General features: G+C 43.8%; 1 protein-coding gene across 19 annotated transcripts in view; it reads left to right on the top strand.

Annotated features, from left to right (window-relative positions):
* eps8l2 (EPS8 signaling adaptor L2) overlaps positions 1-21,833 on the top strand; it is a 115,916-nt gene that overhangs the window by 23,303 nt on the left and 70,780 nt on the right. For 18 of the 19 annotated variants that reach the window (XR_011676707.1, XR_011676705.1, XR_011676712.1 and 15 more), the window contains exon 1: positions 3,721-3,988. Coding sequence is in view for 2 of the 19 variants with exons in the window: in XM_071415625.1 (XP_071271726.1) it covers positions 3,871-3,988 (118 nt within the window). In the remaining 17 variants the exon portion in view is untranslated. Of the gene's footprint in view, positions 1-3,720; positions 3,989-21,833 lie in introns of those variants that run through there. The other variant, XM_071415626.1, reaches the window with a different exon arrangement.

Below are 21,833 nucleotides of genomic sequence, written 5' to 3'. Positions count from 1 at the left end.
TCAATGTGTCCCAAAGAATGAAACTGTCAGGAGCGGAGGGTTTGTTTGTCAAAGTGAAAATATTGATCTGCTCTTTGATGAATGCACAAAATTCAGGTTGCTTTAGGAGTGTAGAATTTAGTCTCCATCTATATGCTCCATTTACCTTGGTAGGAATGGAGATTGATAATACCAGGGGAGAATGGTCACTAAGCAATCTGGGGAGATACTCAACATCTAACACTCTATGAAACAGTTGTGTCGATATTAAAAAGTTATCTATGCGTGTGTGTGTCTTATGTGGGTGTGAATAAAAAGAGTAGTCCCTATCCTGTGGGTGCAACTGTCTCCAGATGTCTAGTAAATTGAGATCTTTCATGAATGACATGGTGAGTTTGCCGGCTTTGGTAAGAAGTGAGGGTTTATCAGAGGACCTATCAAGAACTGTATCTAAACAAAAATTAAAATCTCCTCCAACCAGTAACCATCCTGGTGGTGCTTGAGCAACCTGAAGGAAGACATTCTGAATAAACATATGGTCATCGAAGTTAGGAGCATAGATATTCAATAGGGTCCAAGACTCTGAAAACATATGCCCCTGCACCAAAACAAACCTGCCAGAGGGATCAGAGATGGTGTTGTTGACGCAGAAGGGGATGTGTCTACTTATCAAAATTGCAGTTCCTCTTGCTTTGGAGTTAAAAGAGGACGCAAAAACTTGTCCTACCCATTCCCTCTTCAATTTCTTGTGTTCACTGGCTGTGAGATGTGTTTCTTGTAAAAACACAATGTCAGCCTTTAATTTCTTAAGGTATGTATAGACTCTCTTCCTTTTAATCGGGCTGTTAAGACCTTTTACGTTGAATGTGACATATTTTAGTGGATTAAGCACAGTTGGGTTTCAAATATGTAACTGAATGGAATTCTATCATATGTAGATAGTTAGGAAATGTTTCAACTTTGGTTTGAACACAGAAGTGACCTATGTGTCTCTTTAGGAAGGAAACAATAAACATAGAAAAAAGGGGGAAAAAATTAAGAATCCCCCCCCCCCCCCCACCCCGATTGTTAGACTAAAACCACAATCCCAACAATCAAACATGAATACACTTGTAGAGATACGTTGCTGCTCGCTTTCCATCTTGCTCTTACTAGCTAAACCTTGGCGTAAACTAAAACCTGCGAGCTCTCTAAATTGAAAACAAACGTTGTGAATAGACATTTATGGCTGAATATTTACTGCCCACGGTAAGGGCTGCTTGAGTCTCTTTTCGAAAGATTAACATAAATGAGGGGGAAAGCAGTGGGCCTAAACCCACTTATTTGCTTCGCCCAGTGATATGGACTAAACCAAAATATACTCTCCTGTAAATGTAATAGAACTCACCCCGGAAAGATACGGTTAGTTGAAAATGTACAAATCAATTATAGCGACCGGAGGATATCAGCGGTTCAGTCCGGATAAGAGAAAACAAACAAACTGCATCTTATCCCCCAAAGAGACCGTCCTGGCTCAGACGTTGCTCAGTTCTTTGAGAAAAGTGTACACTTCTCCCGGTGTGTTGAAGAGATGGCTTCGGCCTTTGTACTGAACTTTCATCCGCGCTGGGTGGATGAGGTAGCCGATGATGTTCTTCTCCTTCAGTGCTTTGGCGGCAGGTCTGAACTGCTTGCGACGTCTTGCGAGATCCGCGCTCATATCCGGGAAAAGGCTGACCCTCTTGCCATCAATGGTTATGTCCCCTTTGGCTTTTGCGAGTTGCAGTACCTTCTCTCTGTCTTGGAAACGGAGGAACCTGATCAGGACGGCCCGTGGGGGCTCATCTGGCCGGGGTTTCGGCGCTGATGTTCTGTGGGCGCGTTCGATTTCCAGTGGCTTGGTGAAGTTGATTGTGCCTAGGACATCCGGGATCCATTGAGTGAAGAAACGGGCCGGGTCACGGCCCTCGCTGTCCTCTTTCAATCCCACCACACGGATATTACTACGTCTGCTCTGGTTTTCCATCTGATCTACCTTGTTTTTGAGGTAGGCATTGTCCTTTTGCAGTTGTATCAAGACCTGGTCATGTCGAGCGATGGTGTCTTCAACTGTGCTAATGCGCAACTCTGCCTCAGTCGTTCTCAAAAGGAGATCATTCATGGAGGATTTCAGGTCGTCGATGGAAGAATGGAGTTCAGCCGTTCTCTTATCGATTTTCATAGAAAGACCTTTGTTACCGTCCTGAATTTCCCGGAGGAGAGTAGCCAGCATGTCGGCAGGCTCGCAAGGGGCCGAGAGCAACAGTCTGGAACTGTCGTTTGAGTTATGAGGGCTAATGCTAATCTTGCTAGCGTTATCGTTATCTTGGGAATCAACGACGTTTTGGTCGTTCTTCTTGCCTCTCGGTCGGCGGTCCATGGCTCTTTGGGAAGTTAAGTACTTGACAATTTATCAGCCGATGTTAGAATATTGTTTCAACGTTGTTATTTAGGTAATAATAGAATAACTTTGAAGAGCTCGGTTTGTCAACGTCTGCTCAGCTCCGCGGCATCACGTCCCTCCTGAGAACTCTTTTTAAAAGAAGATGGAAAACTAGCTGTGAAGGGACAATACTGGAGTTATAATACTGTGATTCTGTCAATGCTATATGATATATTGTAAAAAATAATATCAAGAAATGTGACTTCGATTTCCCCCCCCGTCACTAATACATACACACACCCTCCCCTCATCCAGATTCAGTTAAACACACAGTGAGATAAAATCACTAACTGAGTCTGTGAGATTAGGTATCTGGTAGACTAGGTGTCTGGTAGACTAGGTGTCTAGTAGACTAGAGGCCTGGTAGACTAGAGGCCTGGTAGACTAGAGGCCTGGTAGACTAGAGGCCTGGTAGACTAGAGGCCTGGTAGACTAGGTGTCTGGTAGACTAGGTGTCTGGTAGACTAGATGTCTGGTGGACTAGGGATCTGGTGGACTAGGGATCTGGTGGACTAGGGGTCTGGTGGACTAGGGGTCTGGTGGACTAGGGATCTGGTGGACTAGGGATCTGGTGGACTAGGGATCTGGTGGACTAGGGATCTGGTGGACTAGGGATCTGGTGGACTAGGGATCTGGTGGACTAGGGGTCTGGTGGACTAGGGGTCTGGTAGACTAGGGATCTGGTGGACTAGGGGTCTGGTAGATTAGGGATCTGGTAGATTAGGGATCTGGTAGATTAGGGATCTGGTGGATTAGGGGTCTGGTAGACTAGGGATCTGGTAGACTAGGGGTCTGGTAGACTAGGGGTCTGGTAGACTAGGGATCTGGTAGACCCGGTATCTGTGTACAGAGGAGCTTTGCTGTGCCTTCCCTTGTTCCTTGCTCCAGTCACTCTTCAGCTTCATACTCTCACTACCTCTCTCTCTCTCTCTCTCTCTCTCTCTCTCTCTCTCTCTCTCTCTCTCTCTCTCTCTGTCTGTCTCTCTGTCTCTCTGTCTCTCTCTCTGTCTCTCTCTCTCTGTCTCCAAAGTCCCCTCCCTCACTTCCCCTCTCTCTCTCTCTCTCTCTCTCTCTCTCTCTCTCTCTCTCTCTCTCTCTCTCTCTCTCTCTCTCTCTCTCTCTCTCTCTCTCTCTCTCTCTCTCTCTCTCTCTCTCTCTCTCTCTCTCTCTCTCTCTCTCTCTCTCTCTCTCTCTCTCTCTCTCTCTCTCTCTCTCTCTCTCTCTCTCTCCCACTCTCTCTCAAGTCCCCTCCCACACTTCCCCCCTCTCTCTCTCTCTGGGCCATCTGGTCAGTATCTCAGACTAATGTCTTCCTGTCCAGTCTGCTAGCTAGGACACTCTGCCTGTATCAGACTGATTAGGAATAGATCGTGTTTGTATCACATTGTGATACTGATATTAGGAAGAGTTGGAGAAAAAAGTTTGAAGCGATGAAAGGCAGACAACGTAACCCTGGTAACCTCTCCTCCTCATCCTCCTTCTGCTCTTCCTCTCTCCGCAGTGGGGTGGCCAGATCTGACAGCAAGATGGGCGCCAAGGCTCTATACGGTAAGATATGGACCGGAGCATGTTTGTGTGTTTACGCTAAGATATGGAGGGGTTTACTACGTCGTGTGTGTGTGTGTGTGTGTGTGTGTGTGTGTGTGTTGTGTGTTGTGTGTGTTGTGTGTTGTGTGTGTGTGTGTGTGTGTGTGTGTGTGTGTGTGTGTGTGTGTGTGTGTGTGTGTGTGTGTGTGTGTGTGTGTGTGTGTGTGTGTGTGTGTGTGTGTATTGATACTATAGTTACTCATCAGCATGTGATCTCACCTGTGGCCTTAGCATTAATATGTCATTCTACACACGGGGTTGTACAGTCATTAAGATCTTTAAAATACCTGGGATTGGTTTGGAACAGATTCCAGAAATTTCCTTTTATTTATTATTTAAGTATTTATAAGTTTACTGATTGTTAATGATTTTAAATTGCCGCCCCAAAAAAAATCTCTATTAAAAACTGTGTAAATGATCAGATCTACCCAGCATTGTTGAGTGGAATCATAAGAATGGTCCATCCACTAACTAGATAGCTGTCAGGAAGCCCTGGCCGGGGACTGTTCTGACTATCAGAGCAGACCAGACCTGGGCTCAAATACTTTTGGAAATATTAAAAATACTTTTGCTTTAGCCGCACAATTTGGAAACACAAATCAAGCACAGATACAATGCTTGAAATGATTTCAAATAGTAGTTGAACCCAGGTCTGGTTAGGAATAGATCAGTGTTGTATTATGGCCATCCACTGATATCTACACCAGGCCTGGGTTCAACTACTATTTTAAATCATCGTATGGGGCTCTGTGTAACTGTGTAGCAGGCCTGTATGGGGCTCTGTGTAACTGTGTAGCAGGCCTATATGGGGCTCTGTGTAACTGTGTAGCAGGCCTGTATGGAGCTCTGTGGACCTGTGTAGCAGGGGGTCCCGAGTGGCGCAGCGGTCTAAGGAACTGCATCTCAGTGCCAGAGGCATCACTACAGACCCTGGTTCAATTCCAGGCTGTATCACAACCATCCGTGATTAGTAGTCCCAAAGGGCGGTGCAGAATTGGCCCAGCGTCGTCCGGGTTAGGGTTTGGCCGCGTAACGATCGTTGTTTGAATTAATGGACCAGGGTGCAGCGCGGAAGGCGTTCATCATTTTTATTGATGATAATCGGCACAAAAACAATAAAGAGTAACAAAACGAAACGTACAGCTTTGTAGGGCTAAAAAGCAACAATACAAAAACAAGATCCCACACACAACAGGTGGAAAGAGGCTGCCTAAATATGATCCCCAATCAGAGACAACGATAGACAGCTGCCTCTGATTGGGAACCATACCAGGCCAACATAGACATACAAAAACTAGAGTACCCACCCTAGTCACACCCTGACCTAACCAAAATAGAGAATAACAAGGCTCTCTAAGGTCAGGGTGTGACAGGCCGGGGTAGGCCGTCATTGTAAATAATAATTTGTTCTTAACTGACTTTCCAAATCATGTCCAATCGATTGATTTTATGACAGATTGATTGCATTCAAGTTGTAGAAACATCTCAATGATGATCAATAGAAACAGGATGCACCTGAGCTCAATTTTGAGTCTCATATCCAAAGGGTCTGAATACTTTTTTCTAAAAACATGTTTTCACTTTGTCATTATGGGGTATTGTGTTTAGATTGACGAGGAAAAAATGTAATTTAATACATTTTAGAATAAGGTTTTAACGTAATAAAATGTGTCCAAGTGTATGAATACTTTCTGACTGCTCTGTATACAAATATATTATAAATATATAAATGATAAATATATAAAATATACATTATAAATATATATAAATATTTAAATATATTTCTGTATATCTACAGAAATACGACAGATCCGTCTTGTTGCCTGTGTTTGTTTAATAGCCTGAGCACCAACAAACACAACATGTCGGATTAAACAATTTCACAAATCTGTCTGTTTATAACTTTGCTGTAATGAACAAGCATCCAGCTGTAGGCCTAAGAGTGCTTCCTGTGTAGCTTCTCTTATTAATACAGTAACTTAGGCCTATATTTCAATATATACAGTAGGCTACTGCATTAATCAATCATTCATTCATGTCATCACACGGCATACCAGTCATTCATGATTTGAAATGCAATTAAGTATTTTAGTTTTAAATAGGAAATAACAAAGGGAGCCTCGAATAATTTTCATAAACAATAAATAAACCAGCAACATTCACGGTTGCATGTGACTTTTTTTGTTTGTTTGTCTTTTGGTGTAATCAATGCTTTACAAAAAAAAGTGCTTATAATTTATTTATATTCGCTGTTCCAAATGGTCCAGGGGGAAAAGGGACTGTATTCTAACAGGATCTGTTACATAATGCAAACGCAGAGCTCTGGTCTCTTGGTCTACAGTTTTATCCACAACTAGTTACGGACTTCCCCTTTCCCGTCTGAGCAACCAGTAAACATTCCCCCGTTTCGAGTTTATTCATCCATTTATCCATTTTGCTGTCACAGGTTACGGTGTTGGAGTTTGTTATAACCGATTCATTGATGTGATTATATGCTATAGAAACTAACCTGTACCCCCGCACATTGACTCTGTACCGGTACACCCTGTATATAGTCTCCACATTGACTCTGTACCGTAACTCCCTGTATATAGCCTCCACATTGACTCTGTACCGTAACACCCTGTATATAGCCTCCACATTGACTCTGTACCGGTAACCCCTGTATATAGTCTCCACATTGACTCTGTACCGGTACCACCTGTATATAGTCTCCACATTGACTCTGTACCGTAACTCCCTGTATATAGCCTCCACATTGACTCTGTACTGGTACCCCCCCTGTATATAGCCTCCAAATTGACTCTGTACCGGTACACCCTGTATATAGCCTCCACATTGACTCTGTACCGGTACCCCCTGTATATAGCCTCCACATTGACTCTGTACCGGTACCCCCTGTATATAGCTTCCACATTGACTCTGTACCGGTACCCCCCTGTATATAACCTCCACATTGACTCTGTACCGGTACACCCTGTATATAGCCTCCACATTGACTCTGTACCGGTACCCCCTGTATATAGCCTCCACATTGACTCTGTACCGGTACCCCCTGTATATAGCCTCCACATTGACTCTGTACCGGTACACCCTGTATATAGCCTCCACATTGACTCTGTGCCGGTACCCCCTGTATATAGGCCCCACATTGACTCTGTACCGGTACCCCCCTGTATATAGTCTCCACATTGACTCTGTACCGGTACCCCATGTATATAGCCTCCACATTGACTCTGTACCGATATACACTAACTGCTCCATTAGCAGGCAGTTGTCAATGCTCAGGGCTCAATGCTGGGTGTGTCTGTTATTAGACGGTGGTTGGAAGGAACAGTGCGGGAATCACAGCCATGTCTTCTAGCCAGGTGTATAAAAGAAAGAGAGGTGTGTGTGTGTGCGTATCTGTATGCACGTTTGCGCCCTTGTGTGTGTGTGTGTTGGTCTATCCCTGTCTGTTTCTCTGTCTGTCCCTGCCACACCCCTTCCCTTCCCAGCCTGCCTTAGTCATGAGCTCACTGGTCCCCAACCACCTTCCAGACCTGGGTTCCAATACTATTTGAAATCTTTCAGATACTGTGATAGTTTGCGTCAGCCTGCCTCAGGTGGGTGGGGTTTTTAGTTTTGAAACTATTCCCATTGGTTCCAAATCAAATCGTTTTTTAATTGTCACATGATTTGTAAACAACAGGTGTCGACTAACAGTGAAAAACTGACTTACGGGCCCTTCCCAACAATGCAGAGATACAATACAACATTTACAATAATAATAATAATAATAATAAAAATAATAATAATAATACTAATAATATAAAATAATAATAATACAAATAAAATAATAATAATACAAATAAAAATTATAATAATACTAATAATATAAAATTATAATAATACAAATTATAATAATACTAATAATAAAAATAACAATAATAATTATTATTATAATAATAATTATAATAATAATTATAATAATTATAATAATAATAGAAAGACCATGCAGAATACAATACAACTGTTTTCCGATAAGATGCAAGATTAACTTTCAGCAAAACCTTCGGTAATGTAGCTAATTTACACCCTTTATGTTTTTCATTGTCTTCATTGTTTTGCGCTGACTTCGTTGGCTGACTAACATACACACACACACACACACACACACAAACACACACGACCTGATACACACACACACACATAGACTTTAAATATGCTGCTGCTACTGTTTTTGTTTTTCAGCCAATGGAAACAAACACACCGTATTTTCCTCTTCAATATGAGCCAGTTGTCAGCGCTCTGACCCAATGAGAATAGGGAGGCACCACACCAAGGGCAGCCAATCGTATTTAAGGGGGGGCTGAAAAGACAGGCCCCCTCATGCTATTTGTCACATTTTGCCATGATGCTATGAAAACATTTGGCCTTTTTAAAGTAATTTCCTGCAATTCTACACAGTTTGCCAATGCTTAAATAAAAAAAAAATGTTATTTTGGGGGACATGTTCCCCCATCCCTAGTGGGAATTTCACCTATTCTTTTCGGTGATAGTGTCCTTTGTGTGATGGAACTGTTGATGAAGAGAGATTAAAGGTTTTCAGTGGAACCTGTGGCGGTATAGTGAGGCTATTTTCAACCGTTTGGTTGGCTCGTTAGATGGTGAGTGAGATCATGTAGCAGATGGCCACTGTTAGTGGTATCTTTTCTCTACAGAATGGTCCTATACAATGTTTTCTGTCTCTTTCTCTCTCTCTCTCTCTCTCTCTCTCTCTCTCTCTCTCTCTCTCTCTCTCTCTCTCTCTCTCTCTCTCTCTCTCTCTCTCTCTCTCTCTCTCTCTCTCTCTCTCTCTCTCTCTCTCTCTCTCTCTCTCTCTCTCTCTCTCTCTCTCTCTCTCTTTCAATTCAATTGACTTTATTGACATGGCAAGTTATTATTACTTACATTGTCAAAGTATACATATCGAAAAATTTAAATAAAATATATATGTGTATATATACACAAAATATATATATATTTCTATATAAATAAATGGTGGGATTAACAGCAATAATAATAGTAGTAGTGGACATGGGATTACCATTAATAACAGCTACAACAACAATATTAATCAGAACAACAATACATTAAAGCAACAGTAGTAGACCAGTGTCAACATGACTGAGAAGACACATGACCTGGTACGAAAGACAAAACAAAACTAAGCTAAATGGGAAATATTATCAACATTACTTTGCATTTTTCACTGGCTGCCCCTCAGGCTGTGGCAGGAGGACACATATTTGGCTGCCAAAACTGCACATTTTGGCTTTTCACCCAATAAATATTTGAATTTTTCTTCATCTTTTATAGTTTCAAATTCTTTGTATTGAATTATAATTTTGGGAAAGAAATATGCTCTTAGGTCTGAGTATTTGTCACAGTGTAGTAGGAAATGCACTTCTGTCTCTACCTCTCCCCTGGAGCAGAGTGAGCACAGCCTGTCCTCCCTGGGCAGCCAGGTTTGTCTGTGACGACCGGTCTCTATAGCCAGACTGTGCTCACTGAGTCTGTACCTAGTCAATGTTTTCCTCAGTTTTCTATCAGTCACAGTGGTCAGATAGTCTGCCACCATGTACTGTCTGTTTAGAGCCAAATAGCATTGAAGTTTACTTTGATTTTTTGTGGTGTCTTTCCAATAGGTTATATATTTTTCTTTTTGTTTTGTGATGATTTGGTTGGGCCAGATTTTCTGAGGGCTGTCCCGAGGCTCTATGGGGTTGGTTTGGGTTGGTGAACTGAGCCTCAGAACCAGCTGGCTGAGGGGACTCTTCTCTGGTTTCATCTCTTGACATTGTAGAGCTGTGTGATGGAATGTTTTAGGGTCACTTGTTTTTAGATGGTTGTAAAATTTGATGGCTCTTTTTTCTATTCGAATGAGGAGGGGATATTGGCCCAATTCTGCCCTACATGCGTTATTTGGAGTTTTTCTTTGTACTTGCAATACAGTCTTGCAAAACTCTGCATGCAATACTTCAATTGGATGTTTGTCCCATTTAGTAAATTCATTATTAGACAGCGGACCCCATACTTCACTGCCATATAGAGCAATTGGTTCTATAACTGATTGAAAAATTTTGAGCCAGATTCTAATTGGAATTTCAATTTTGATGTTCCTTTTAATGGCATAGAATGCTCTTCTTGCTTTGTCTCTCAGCTCATTCACAGCCATGTGAAAGCTACCTGTGTTGCTGATATTTAGTCCTAGATATGTGTAGTTTTTGGTGTGTTCTAATAGAACTGTGTCCAAATAGAATTTATATTTGTCATCCTTATTTCCGGACCTTTTTTGGAATATCATTATATTTGTTTTTTTTAGGTTAACGGTCAGAGCCCAAGTCTGACAGAACCTGTGAAGATGATCTAGGTGTTGCTGTAACCCCTCTTTAGTGGGAGACAGCAGCACCAGGTCATCTGCGTACAGCAGACACTTGATTTCAGTGTTGTGTAGGGTGATACCAGGTGCTGCCGATTCTTCTAATGTTTTTGCCAATTCATTAATGTAGATGTTAAATAATGTTGGACTTATTGGGCAGCCCTGTTTCACTCCCCGCCCCTGAGAGAAGAAGTCTGTTTGCTTGTTGCCAATTTTAACCGCACATTTGTTTTTAGTGTACATTGATTTAATAAAATCATATGTTTTCCCTCCAATACCACTTTCTATTAGTTTATAAAAAAGACCTTCGTGCCAAATTGAATCAAATGCTTTCTTGAAATCTACAAAACACGAGTAGATTTTGCCTTTGTTTTGGTTAACTTGTTTATCAATTAGAGTGTGGAGGGTGTAAATGTGGTCTGTTGTACGATAATTGTTTAGAAATCCAATCTGGCTTCTGCTCAGGACGTTGTGTTCGTCAAGGAAATGATGTAGTCTGCTATTTATAATACTGCAGAGAATTTTCCCCAAGTTGCTGTTAACGCATATTCCTCTGTAATTATTTGGGTCAAATTTGTCTCCATTTTTATAGATTGGTGTGATCAATCCCTGGTTCCAAATATCGGGGAAAATACCTGCAGTGAGGATAATGTTGAAGAGTTTGAGTATAGCCAATTTGAATTTGTGGTCTGTATATTTGATCATTTCATTTAAAATCCCATCAGCACCACAGGCCTTTTTGGGTTGGAGATTGCATATTTTTTCCAATAATTCTTCTTCTGTAATTTGGGTATCCACAGGATTCTGATAGTCTTTGACTGCTAATTCAAGGATTTGTAATTTATCTTGTATATCTTTTTGTTCTGGGCTCTTTGTTATATTGCTGTAGAGGTTTGCAAAGTGATTTCTCCACATATCCCCATTTTGGATAGCCAACTCCTCATGATGAGGTTTGTTTAATTTATTCCAATTCTCCCAGAAGTGGTTTGATTCTATGGATTCCTCAATTCCATCCAGCTGATTTCTAATGTGCTGTTCCTTTTTTGTTCTTAGGGTGCGTTTGTATTGCTTCAGTGTTTCCCCATATTGAAGGCGTATATTTTTGTTGTCTGGTTCTCTGTGTTTTTGATTAGATATATTTCTCAATGACTTTCTTAGATTTTTGCAATCATTATCAAACCATTTTTCATTATCTGTTATTTTTGGTTTGCTCTTATGCTTCTTTAGATTAGCCAAGGAGGCTAATTTGTCAAATATAAAGTTTATGTTCCTAACGGCCAAATTCACACCTTCATTGCTGAAGGAGAATGTTAAGGCTAAAAAGTTGTCCAGGAGAGATTGTATTTTTTGGCTACTAATTGCTTCTCTCTCTCTCTCTCTCTCTCTCTCTCTCTCTCTCTCTCTCTCTCTCTCTCTCTCTCTCTCTCTCTCTCTCTCTCTCTCTCTCTCTCTCTCTCTCTCTCTCTCTCTCTCTCTCTCTCTCTCTCTCTCTCTCTCTCTCTCTCTCTCGCTCTCTCTCTCTCTCTCTCTCTCTCTCTCTCTCTCTCTGTGTCTCTCTCTCTCTCTCTCTGTGTCTCTCTCTCTGTGTCTCTCTCTCTCTCTCTCTGTGTCTCTCTCTCTGTGTCTCTCTCTCTGTGTCTCTGTGTCTCTGTGTCTCTTTCTCTCTCTCTCTCTCTGTGTCTCTTTCTCTCTCTCTCTCTCTGTGTCTCTCTCTCTCTGTCTCTCTGTGTCTCTCTCTCTCTGTCTCTCTGTCTCTGTCTCTCTGTGTGTCTATGTCTCTGTCTCTCTGTGTGTCTATGTCTCTGTCTCTCTCTGTCTCTCTCTCTCTGTTCAGTATATTTTAATACAGGGTATGTTAGTTTAATATATTGTGATATGGTCAAAGCTGTTTATTGAATCCATAGAGACACGTTGAATCTATAGAGTGGAAGTGAAGAGGAAGAGGCATGTGCTTATATCCCACATGCAAAACCCTCCCCGGCCCTCCTCCCACCTCCCCTGTTATCTGCCTAATCGGGATGGAGGAAGGATAGAAGGAAGGAGGGATGGAGAGGTAGAGAGAGGGGCTAAACCATTAGGATCTCTCTGCCTTGGGCTTCGGACGACACCGACCGAAATATCTCCACGTTGACCGTTTTTTGGAAAGGAGGGCATGTCTTTCTCAGGTAACTGTAGGATATCTCTGGGCTCAGGCAGGATCGGATTCCCCGATGAAGAAGTTTAACTTTCCCTCTTTCACTTGCTGCACTTCTGTCGTTCCTGATTCGAAGGTCTCCCAGTTCCTCTCTCTCCCAGTTCCTCTCTCTCCCAGTTTTTCTCTCTCCCAGATTCTCTCTCTCCCAGATTCTCTCTCTCCCAGTTTCTCTCTCTCCCAGTCTCTCTCTCTCCCAGTCTCTCTCTCTCCCAGTCTCTCTCTCTCCCAGTCTCTCTCTCTCCCAGTTTTTCTCTCTCCCAGTTTCTCTCTCTCCCAGTTTTTCTCTCTCCCAGTTTCTCTCTCTCCCAGTTTCTCTCTCTCCCAGTTTCTCTCTCTCCCAGTTTCTCCCTCTCCCAGTTTCTCTCTCTCCCAGTTTCTCTCTCTCCCAGTTTCTCTCTCTCCCAGTCTCTCTCTCCCAGTTTCTCTCTCCCAGATTCTCTCTCTCCCAGATTCTCTCTCTCCCAGTTTCTCTCTCTCCCAGTTTCTCTCTCTCCCAGTCTCTCTCTCTCCCAGTCTCTCTCTCTCCCAGTCTCTCTCTCTCCCCCAGTTTTTCTCTCTCCCAGTTTTTCTCTCTCCCAGTTTTTTCTCTCCCAGTTTTTCTCTCTCCCAGTCTCTCTCTCCCAGTTTCTCTCTCTCCCAGTTTCTCTCTCTCCCAGTTTCTCTCTCTCCCAGTTTCTCTCTCTCCCAGTTTCTCTCTCTCCCAGTTTCTCTCTCTCCCAGTTTTTCTCTCCCAGTTTCTCTCTCTCCCAGTCTCTCTCTCCCAGTTTCTCTCTCTCCCAGTTTCTCTCTCTCCCAGTTTCTCTCTCTCCCAGTTTCTCTCTCTCCCAGTTTCTCTCTCTCCCAGTTTCTCTCTCTCCCAGTTTCTCTCTCCCAGTTTCTCTCCCCCAGTGTTTCAAAAAGGGTAATCTTCGGGTTTGTAGTTCTGTCTGTCTTCCAACGTTAGTATGTCTAGGTTTTGTCTTCCTGTTTCTTTTATGTTATGTTGCGTGTTCAATTGATATGGTGTTTTTGTTTCAATGACCGATAGCTTTTTCTCATTGATTGTTTGTAACAGGTTTTAAACATTTAGTCGTCTGACTGCTGACTGACTCATTAGAGTCTGTTGTAGTAAACGCTAAGGGGTCATCTCAGAGGAGGAGTGCTGACTTAGGACCAGCCCCTACCCCCATGTCCATATCATGCTATTCATTCTGATCTAAAAGACTAAACTGATCCTCAGATCAGCACTCCTACTCTGAATACAGGCTTAGGACCAGCCCCTACCCCCATGTCCATATCATGCTATTCATTCTGATCTAAAAGACGAAACTGATCCTCAGATCAGCACTCCTACTCTGAATACAGGCTTAGGACCAGCCCCTACCCCCATGTCCATATCATGCTATTCATTCTGATCTAAAAGACTAAACTGATCCTCAGATCAGCACTCCTACTCTGAATACAGGCTTAGGACCAGCCCCTACCCCCATGTCCATATCATGCTATTCATTCTGATCTAAAAGACGAAACTGATCCTCAGATCAGCACTCCTACTCTGAATACAGGCTCATGTTATAGCATCCCACTGGGCACAGATGTCAATGCAACGTCTATTCCACGTTGGTTCAACGTGATTTCATTGAAATGACGTGGAAACGACGTCGATTCAACCAGTGTGAGCCCAGTGGGCTGGAAATCAGATTTGATACGGCTGTGTTTGTGGTGGATCTGAAATGGCACCCTATATAGTGCATTTATTTTGTCCTTCTTTAGAGGCTGCCATTGGGGACGCACTACTAGTCAGCGTTGAAGGGAAATCAGCCTGAGAGATGGAAGCGTTGATAGGGCTATGTTTCAGTTACCACTATCTGGTCCAAGCTGCAAATCCGGAAGTTCTACAAATTATTTTGTTAAAATCTGATTCAACCCTAACCTTAACCACACTGCTAACCTTCTGCCTAACCTTAACCACACTGCTAACCTTCTGCCTAACCTTAACCACACTGCTAACCTTCTGCCTAACCTTAACCACACTGCTAACCTTCTGCCTAACCCTAACCTTAACCACACTGCTAACCTTCTGCCTAACCCTAACCACACTGCTAACCTTCTGCCTAACCCCAACCTTAACCACACTGCTAACCTTCTGCCTAACCCTAACCACACTGCTAACCTTCTGCCTAACCCTAACCTTAACCACACTGCTAACCTTCTGCCTAACCCTAACCACACTGCTAACCTTCTGCCTAACCTTAACCTTAACCACACTGCTAATCTTCTGCCTAACCCTAACCACACTGCTAACCTTCTGCCTAACCCTAACCACACTGCTAACCTTCTGCCTAACCTTAACCTTAACCACACTGCTAACCTTCTGCCTAACCCTAACCGTAACCACACTGCTAACCTTCTGCCTAACCCTAACCCTAACCACACTGCTAACCCTCTGCCTAACCCTAACCACACTGCTAACCTTCTGCCTAACCCTAACCACACTGCTAACCTTCTGCCTAACCTTAACCACACTGCTAACCTTCTGCCTAACCCTAACCTTAACCACACTGCTAACCTTCTGCCTAACCCTAACCCTAACCACACTGCTAACCCTCTGCCTAACCCTAACCACACTGCTAACCTTCTGCCTAACCCTAACCACACTGCTAACCTTCTGCCTGACCCCAACCCTAACCACACTGCTAACCTTCTGCCTGACCCCAACCCTAACCACACTGCTAACCTTCTGCCTAACCCTAACCTTAACCACACTGCTAACCTTCTGCCTAACCCTAACCACACTGCTAACCTTCTGCCTAACCTTAACCACACTGCTAACCTTCTGCCTGACCCCAACCCTAACCACACTGCTAACCTTCTGCCTGACCCCAACCCTAACCACACTGCTAACCCTCTGCCTAACCCTAACCTTAACCACACTGCTAACCTTCTGCCTAACCCTAACCACACTGCTAACCTTCTGCCTGACCCTAACCACACTGCTAACCTTCTGCCTAACCCTAACCACACTGCTAACCTTCTGCCTAACCCTAACCACACTGCTAACCTTCTGCCTAACCCTAACCACACTGCTAACCTTCTGCCTAACCCTAACCACACTGCTAACCTTCTGCCTAACCCTAACCTTAACCACACTGCTAACCTTCTGCCTAACCCTAACCTTAACCACACTGCTAACCTTCTGCCTAACCCTAACCACACTGCTAACCTTCTGCCTAACCCTAACCACACTGCTAACCTTCTGCCTAACCCTAACCACACTGCTAACCTTCTGCCTAACCCTAACCACACTGCTAACCTTCTGCCTAACCCTAACCTTAACCACACTGCTAACCTTCTGCCTAACCCTAACCACACTGCTAACCTTCTGCCCGACCCCAACCTTAACCACACTGCTAACCTTCTGCCTAACCTTAGCCACACTGCTAACCTTCTGCCTAACCCTAACCACACTGCTAACCTTCTGCCTAACCTTAGCCACACTGCTAACCTTCTGCCTGACCCCAACCCTAACCACACTGCTAACCTTCTGCCTAACCCTAACCACACTGCTAACCTTCTGCCTAACCCTAACCACACTGCTAACCTTCTGCCTAACCCTAACCACACTGCTAACCTTCTGCCTGACCTTAACCTTAACCACACTGCTAACCTTCTGCCTAACCCTAACCCTAACCACACTGCTAACCTTCTGCCTAACCTTAGCCACACTGCTAACCTTCTGCCTGACCCTAACCTTAACCACACTGCTAACCTTCTGCCTGACCCTAACCCCAACCACACTGCTAACCTTCTGCCTAACCTTAACCACACTGCTAACCTTCTGCCTAACCTTAACCACACTGCTAACCTTCTGCCTAACCTTAACCACACTGCTAACCTTCTGCCTAACCTTAACCACACTGCTAACCTTCTGCCTAACCTTAACCACACTGCTAACCTTCTGCCTGACCTTAACCACACTGCTAACCTTCTGCCTGACCTTAACCACACTGCTAACCTTCTGCCTAACCTTAACCACACTGCTAACCTTCTGCCTAACCCTAACCACACTGCTAACCTTCTGCCTAACCCTAACCTTAACCACACTGCTAACCTTCTCCCTAACCCTAACCCTAACCACACTGCTAACCTTCTGCCTAACCCCAACCACACTGCTAACCTTCTGCCTAACCCTAACCTTAACCACACTGCTAACCTTCTCCCTAACCCTAACCTTAACCACACTGCTAACCTTCTGCCTAACCCTAACCTTAACCACACTGCTAACCTTCTCCCTAACCCTAACCTTAACCACACTGCTAACCTTCTCCCTAACCCTAACCCTAACCACACTGCTAACCTTCTGCCTAACCCCAACCCTAACCACACTGCTAACCTTCTGCCTGACCTTAACCACACTGCTAACCTTCTGCCTAACCTTAACCACACTGCTAACCTTCTGCCTGACCCTAACCTTAACCACACTGCTAACCTTCTGTTGAACCCTAACCTTAACCACACTGCTAACCTTCTGCCTAACCCTAACCTTAACCACACTGCTAACCTTCTGCCTGACCCTAACCACACTGCTAACCTTCTGCCTAACCTTAACCACACTGCTAACCTTCTGCCTAACCTTAACCACACTGCTAACCTTCTGCCTAACCTTAACCACACTGCTAACCTTCTGCCTGACCCTAACCTTAACCACACTGCTAACCTTCTGCCTAACCCTAACCCTAACCACACTGCTAACCTTCTGCCTAACCTTAACCACACTGCTAACCTTCTGTCTAACCCTAACCATAACCACACTGCTAACCTTCTGCCTAACCCTAACCACACTGCTAACCTTCTGCCTAACCCTAACCTTAACCACACTGCTAACCTTCTGCCTGACCCTAACCTTAACCACACTGCTAACCTTCTGCCTGACCCTAACCTTAACCACACTGCTAACCTTCTGCCTAACCCTAACCTTAGCCACACTGCTAACCTTCTGCCTAACCCTAACCACACTGCTAACCTTCTGCCTAACCTTAACCACACTGCTAACCTTCTGCCTAACCCTAACCACACTGCTAACTTTCTGCCTGACCCCAACCCTAACCACACTGCTAACCTTCTGCCTAACCCTAACCACACTGCTAACCTTCTGCCTGACCCTAACCTTAACCACACTGCTAACCTTCTGCCTGACCCTAACCTTAACCACACTGCTAACCTTCTGCCTAACCCTAACCTTAACCACACTGCTAACCTTCTGCCTAACCTTAACCACACTGCTAACCTTCTGCCTAACCTTAACCACACTGCTAACCTTCTGCCTAACCCTAACCACACTGCTAACCTTCTGCCTAAACCCAACCTTAACCACACTGCTAACCTTCTGCCTAACCCTAACCCTAACCACACTGCTAACCTTCTGCCTAACCCCAACCTTAACCACACTGCTAACCTTCTGCCTAACCCCAACCTTAACCACACTGCTAACCTTCTGCCTAACCCTAACCTTAACCACACTGCTAACCTTCTGCCTAACCTTAACCACACTGCTAACCTTCTGCCTAACCCCAACCCTAACCACACTGCTAACCTTCTGCCTAACCTTAACCACACTGCTAACCTTCTGCCTAACCTTAACCACACTGCTAACCTTCTGCCTAACCCTAACCCTAACCACACTGCTAACCTTCTGCCTAACCCTAACCACACTGCTAACCTTCTGCCTAACCTTAACCACACTGCTAACCTTCTGCCTAACCCCAACCCTAACCACACTGCTAACCTTCTGCCTAACCTTAACCACACTGCTAACCTTCTGCCTAACCCTAACCACACTGCTAACCTTCTGCCTAACCCTAACCACACTGCTAACCTTCTGCCTAACCCTAACCCTAACCACACTGCTAACCTCCTGCCTAACCCTAACCACACTGCTAACCTTCTGCCTAACCCTAACCACACTGCTAACCTTCTGCCTAACCCTAACCACACTGGTAACCTTCTGCCTAACCTTAACCTTAACCATACTGCTAACCTTCTGCCTAACCCCAACCTTAAATGAAAACCAAAAAGCTAATTTGTGTTTTCATACATTTTTTTACGGAACAGCCAATTTTTGTCTTTGCAGCTTGGCCATATGGTGTGAATCCTTCTGAAGGTGAGGTGGCAGAATCTGCATGGACCCTTCAGTAGCCGAAGGGTGTCCTGTGGTGCTGCAGGCAGGAGGCGGGAATATAGGGATGGGTTCCAGATGACACCCAATTAGGTGACAGGTTACAGGACAGTCAGTCCAAGACAGTGGGTAACTGGTTTACTGTTAGATGACAGGACAGTCTCTCCAAGACAGTGGGTAACTGGTTTACTGTTAGATGACAGGACAGTCTCTCCAAGACAATGGTTTACTGTTAGATGACAGGACAGTCTCTCCAAGACAGTGGGTAACTGGTTTACTGTTAGATGACAGGACAGTCTCTCCAAGACAGTGGGTAACTGGTTTACTGTTAGATGACAGGACAGTCTCTCCAAGACAGTGGGTAACTGGTTTACTGTTAGATGACAGGACAGTCTCTCCAAGACAATGGTTTACTGTTAGATGACATGACAGTGTCTCCAAGACAGTGGGTTACTGGTTTACTGTTAGATGACAGGACAGTTTCTCCAAGACAATGGGTAACTGGTTTACTGTTAGATGACAGGACAGTCTCTCCAAGACAATGGGTTACTGGTTTACTGTTAGATGACAGGACAGTCTCTCCAAGACAATGGGTAACTGGTTTACTGTTAGATGACAGGACAGTCTCTCCAAGACAATGGGTAACTGGTTTACTGTTAGATGACAGGACAGTCTCTCCAAGACAGTGGGTAACTGGTTTACTGTTAGGTTACAGGACAGTCTCTCCTAGACAATGGGTTACTGGTTTACTGTTAGATGACAGGACAGTCTCTCCAAGACAATGGGTAACTGGTTTACTGTTAGATGACAGGACAGTCTCTCCAAGACAGTGGGTAACTGGTTTACTGTTAGATGACAGGACAGTCTCTCCAAGACAATGGTTTACTGTTAGATGACAGGACAGTCTCTCCAAGACAATGGGTAACTGGTTTACTGTTAGATGACAGGACAGTCTCTCCAAGACAGTGGGTAACTGGTTTACTGTTAGATGACAGGACAGTCTCTCCAAGACAGTGGGTAACTGGTTTACTGTTAGATGACAGGACAGTCTCTCCAAGACAGTGGGTAACTGGTTTACTGTTAGATGACAGGACAGTCTCTCCAAGACAGTGGGTAACTGGTTTACTGTTAGATGACAGGACAGTCTCTCCAAGACAATGGTTTACTGTTAGATGACAGGACAGTCTCTCCAAGACAATGGGTTACTGGTTTACTGTTAGATGACAGGACAGTATCTCCAAGACAATGGTTTACTGTTAGATGACAGGACAGTCTCTCCAAGACAGTGGGTAACTGGTTTACTGTTAGATGACAGGACAGTCTCTCCAAGACAGTGGGTAACTGGTTTACTGTTAGATGACAGGACAGTCTCTCCAAGACAATGGTTTACTGTTAGATGACAGGACAGTCTCTCCAAGACAATGGGTTACTGGTTTACTGTTAGATGACAGGACAGTATCTCCAAGACAATGGTTTACTGTTAGATGACAGGACAGTCTCTCCAAGACAGTGGGTAACTGGTTTACTGTTAGATGACAGGACAGTCTCTCCAAGACAGTGGGTTACTGGTTTACTGTTAGATGACAGGACAGTCTCTCCAAGACAGTGGGTAACTGGTTTACTGTTAGATGACAGGACAGTCTCTCCAAGACAGTGGTTTACTGTTAGATGACAGGACAGTCTCTCCAAGACAGTGGGTTACTGTTAGATGACAGGACAGTCTCTCCAAGACAATGGGTAACTGGTTTACTGTTAGATGACAGGACAGTCTCTCCAAGACAATGGGTTACTGGTTTACTGTTAGATGACAGGACAGTCTCTCCAAGACAGTGGGTAACTGGTTTACTGTTAGATGACAGGACAGTCTCTCCAAGACAGTGGGTAACTGGTTTACTGTTAGATGACAGGACAGTCTCTCCAAGACAATGGTTTACTGTTAGATGACAGGACAGTCTCTCCAAGACAGTGGGTAACTGGTTTACTGTTAGATGACAGGACAGTCTCTCCAAGACAATGGTTTACTGTTAGATGACATGACAGTGTCTCCAAGACAGTGGGTTAATGGTTTACTGTTAGGTTACAGGACAGTCTCTCCAAGACAGTGGGTAACTGGTTTACTGTTAGATTACATGACAGTCTCTCCAAGACAGTGGGTAACTGGTTTACTGTTAGATGACAGGACAGTCTCTCCAAGACAGTGGGTTACTGGTTTACTGTTAGGTTACAGGACAGTCTCTCCAAGACAGTGGGTTACTGGTTTACTGTTAGATGACAGGACAGTCTCTCCAAGACAGTGGGTAACTGGTTTACTGTTAGATGACAGGACAGTCTCTCCAAGACAATGGGTAACTGGTTTACTGTTAGATGACAGGACAGTCTCTCCAAGACAGTGGGTAACTGGTTTACTGTTTGATGACAGGACAGTCTCTCCAAGACAGTGGGTTACTGGTTTACTCTTTGAACACACTCATGTGATGTGAAGTAGAATGAGAAACACTTTATTGTTCACCCAGAGTGGAAATGTGGATTGTGTTTCACCACTTAAAAACAGCCATTAAACACCAGCATGAGCACATCATTCTGGAGACCATTAAATAAACTATACAAAGTACAAAGGTGCTTCTGTAACAGTGCAGTTCAAAGTTCATATAAATTGCATCATTGGTGTTAAACCATAGTTATCATCAAGATTTATCACAGCATTTTTAATTGCAGTAGAAAAACAAAAGTCTGCTCCGATTAAGCATTGAATATGCGAATGTAGGTTGAATATGCTAATGTATGGCGAATATGCTAATGTAGGTTGAATATGATAATGAAGGTTACATATGCTAATGTGGGTTGAATATGCTAATGTCGGTTGAATATGCTAATGTAAGTGGTTTGATCTAGGATTTCTGAATGGATTTCATATTTCAATTTAGATTGACTTGTCTTCTCTTTAGATTGACCGTCTTCTCTTTAGATTGACTTGTCTTCTCTTTAGATTGACTTGTCTTCTCTTTAGATTGACTTGTCTTCTCTTTAGATTGACTTGTCTTCTCTTTAGATTGAC

Source organism: Salvelinus alpinus, chromosome 9, assembly GCF_045679555.1.
Source record: "Salvelinus alpinus chromosome 9, SLU_Salpinus.1, whole genome shotgun sequence".
NCBI lineage: Eukaryota > Metazoa > Chordata > Actinopteri > Salmoniformes > Salmonidae > Salvelinus > Salvelinus alpinus.
Note: the sequence above shows the minus strand (reverse complement) of the source record. Positions and strands in the feature narration are given on the sequence as shown.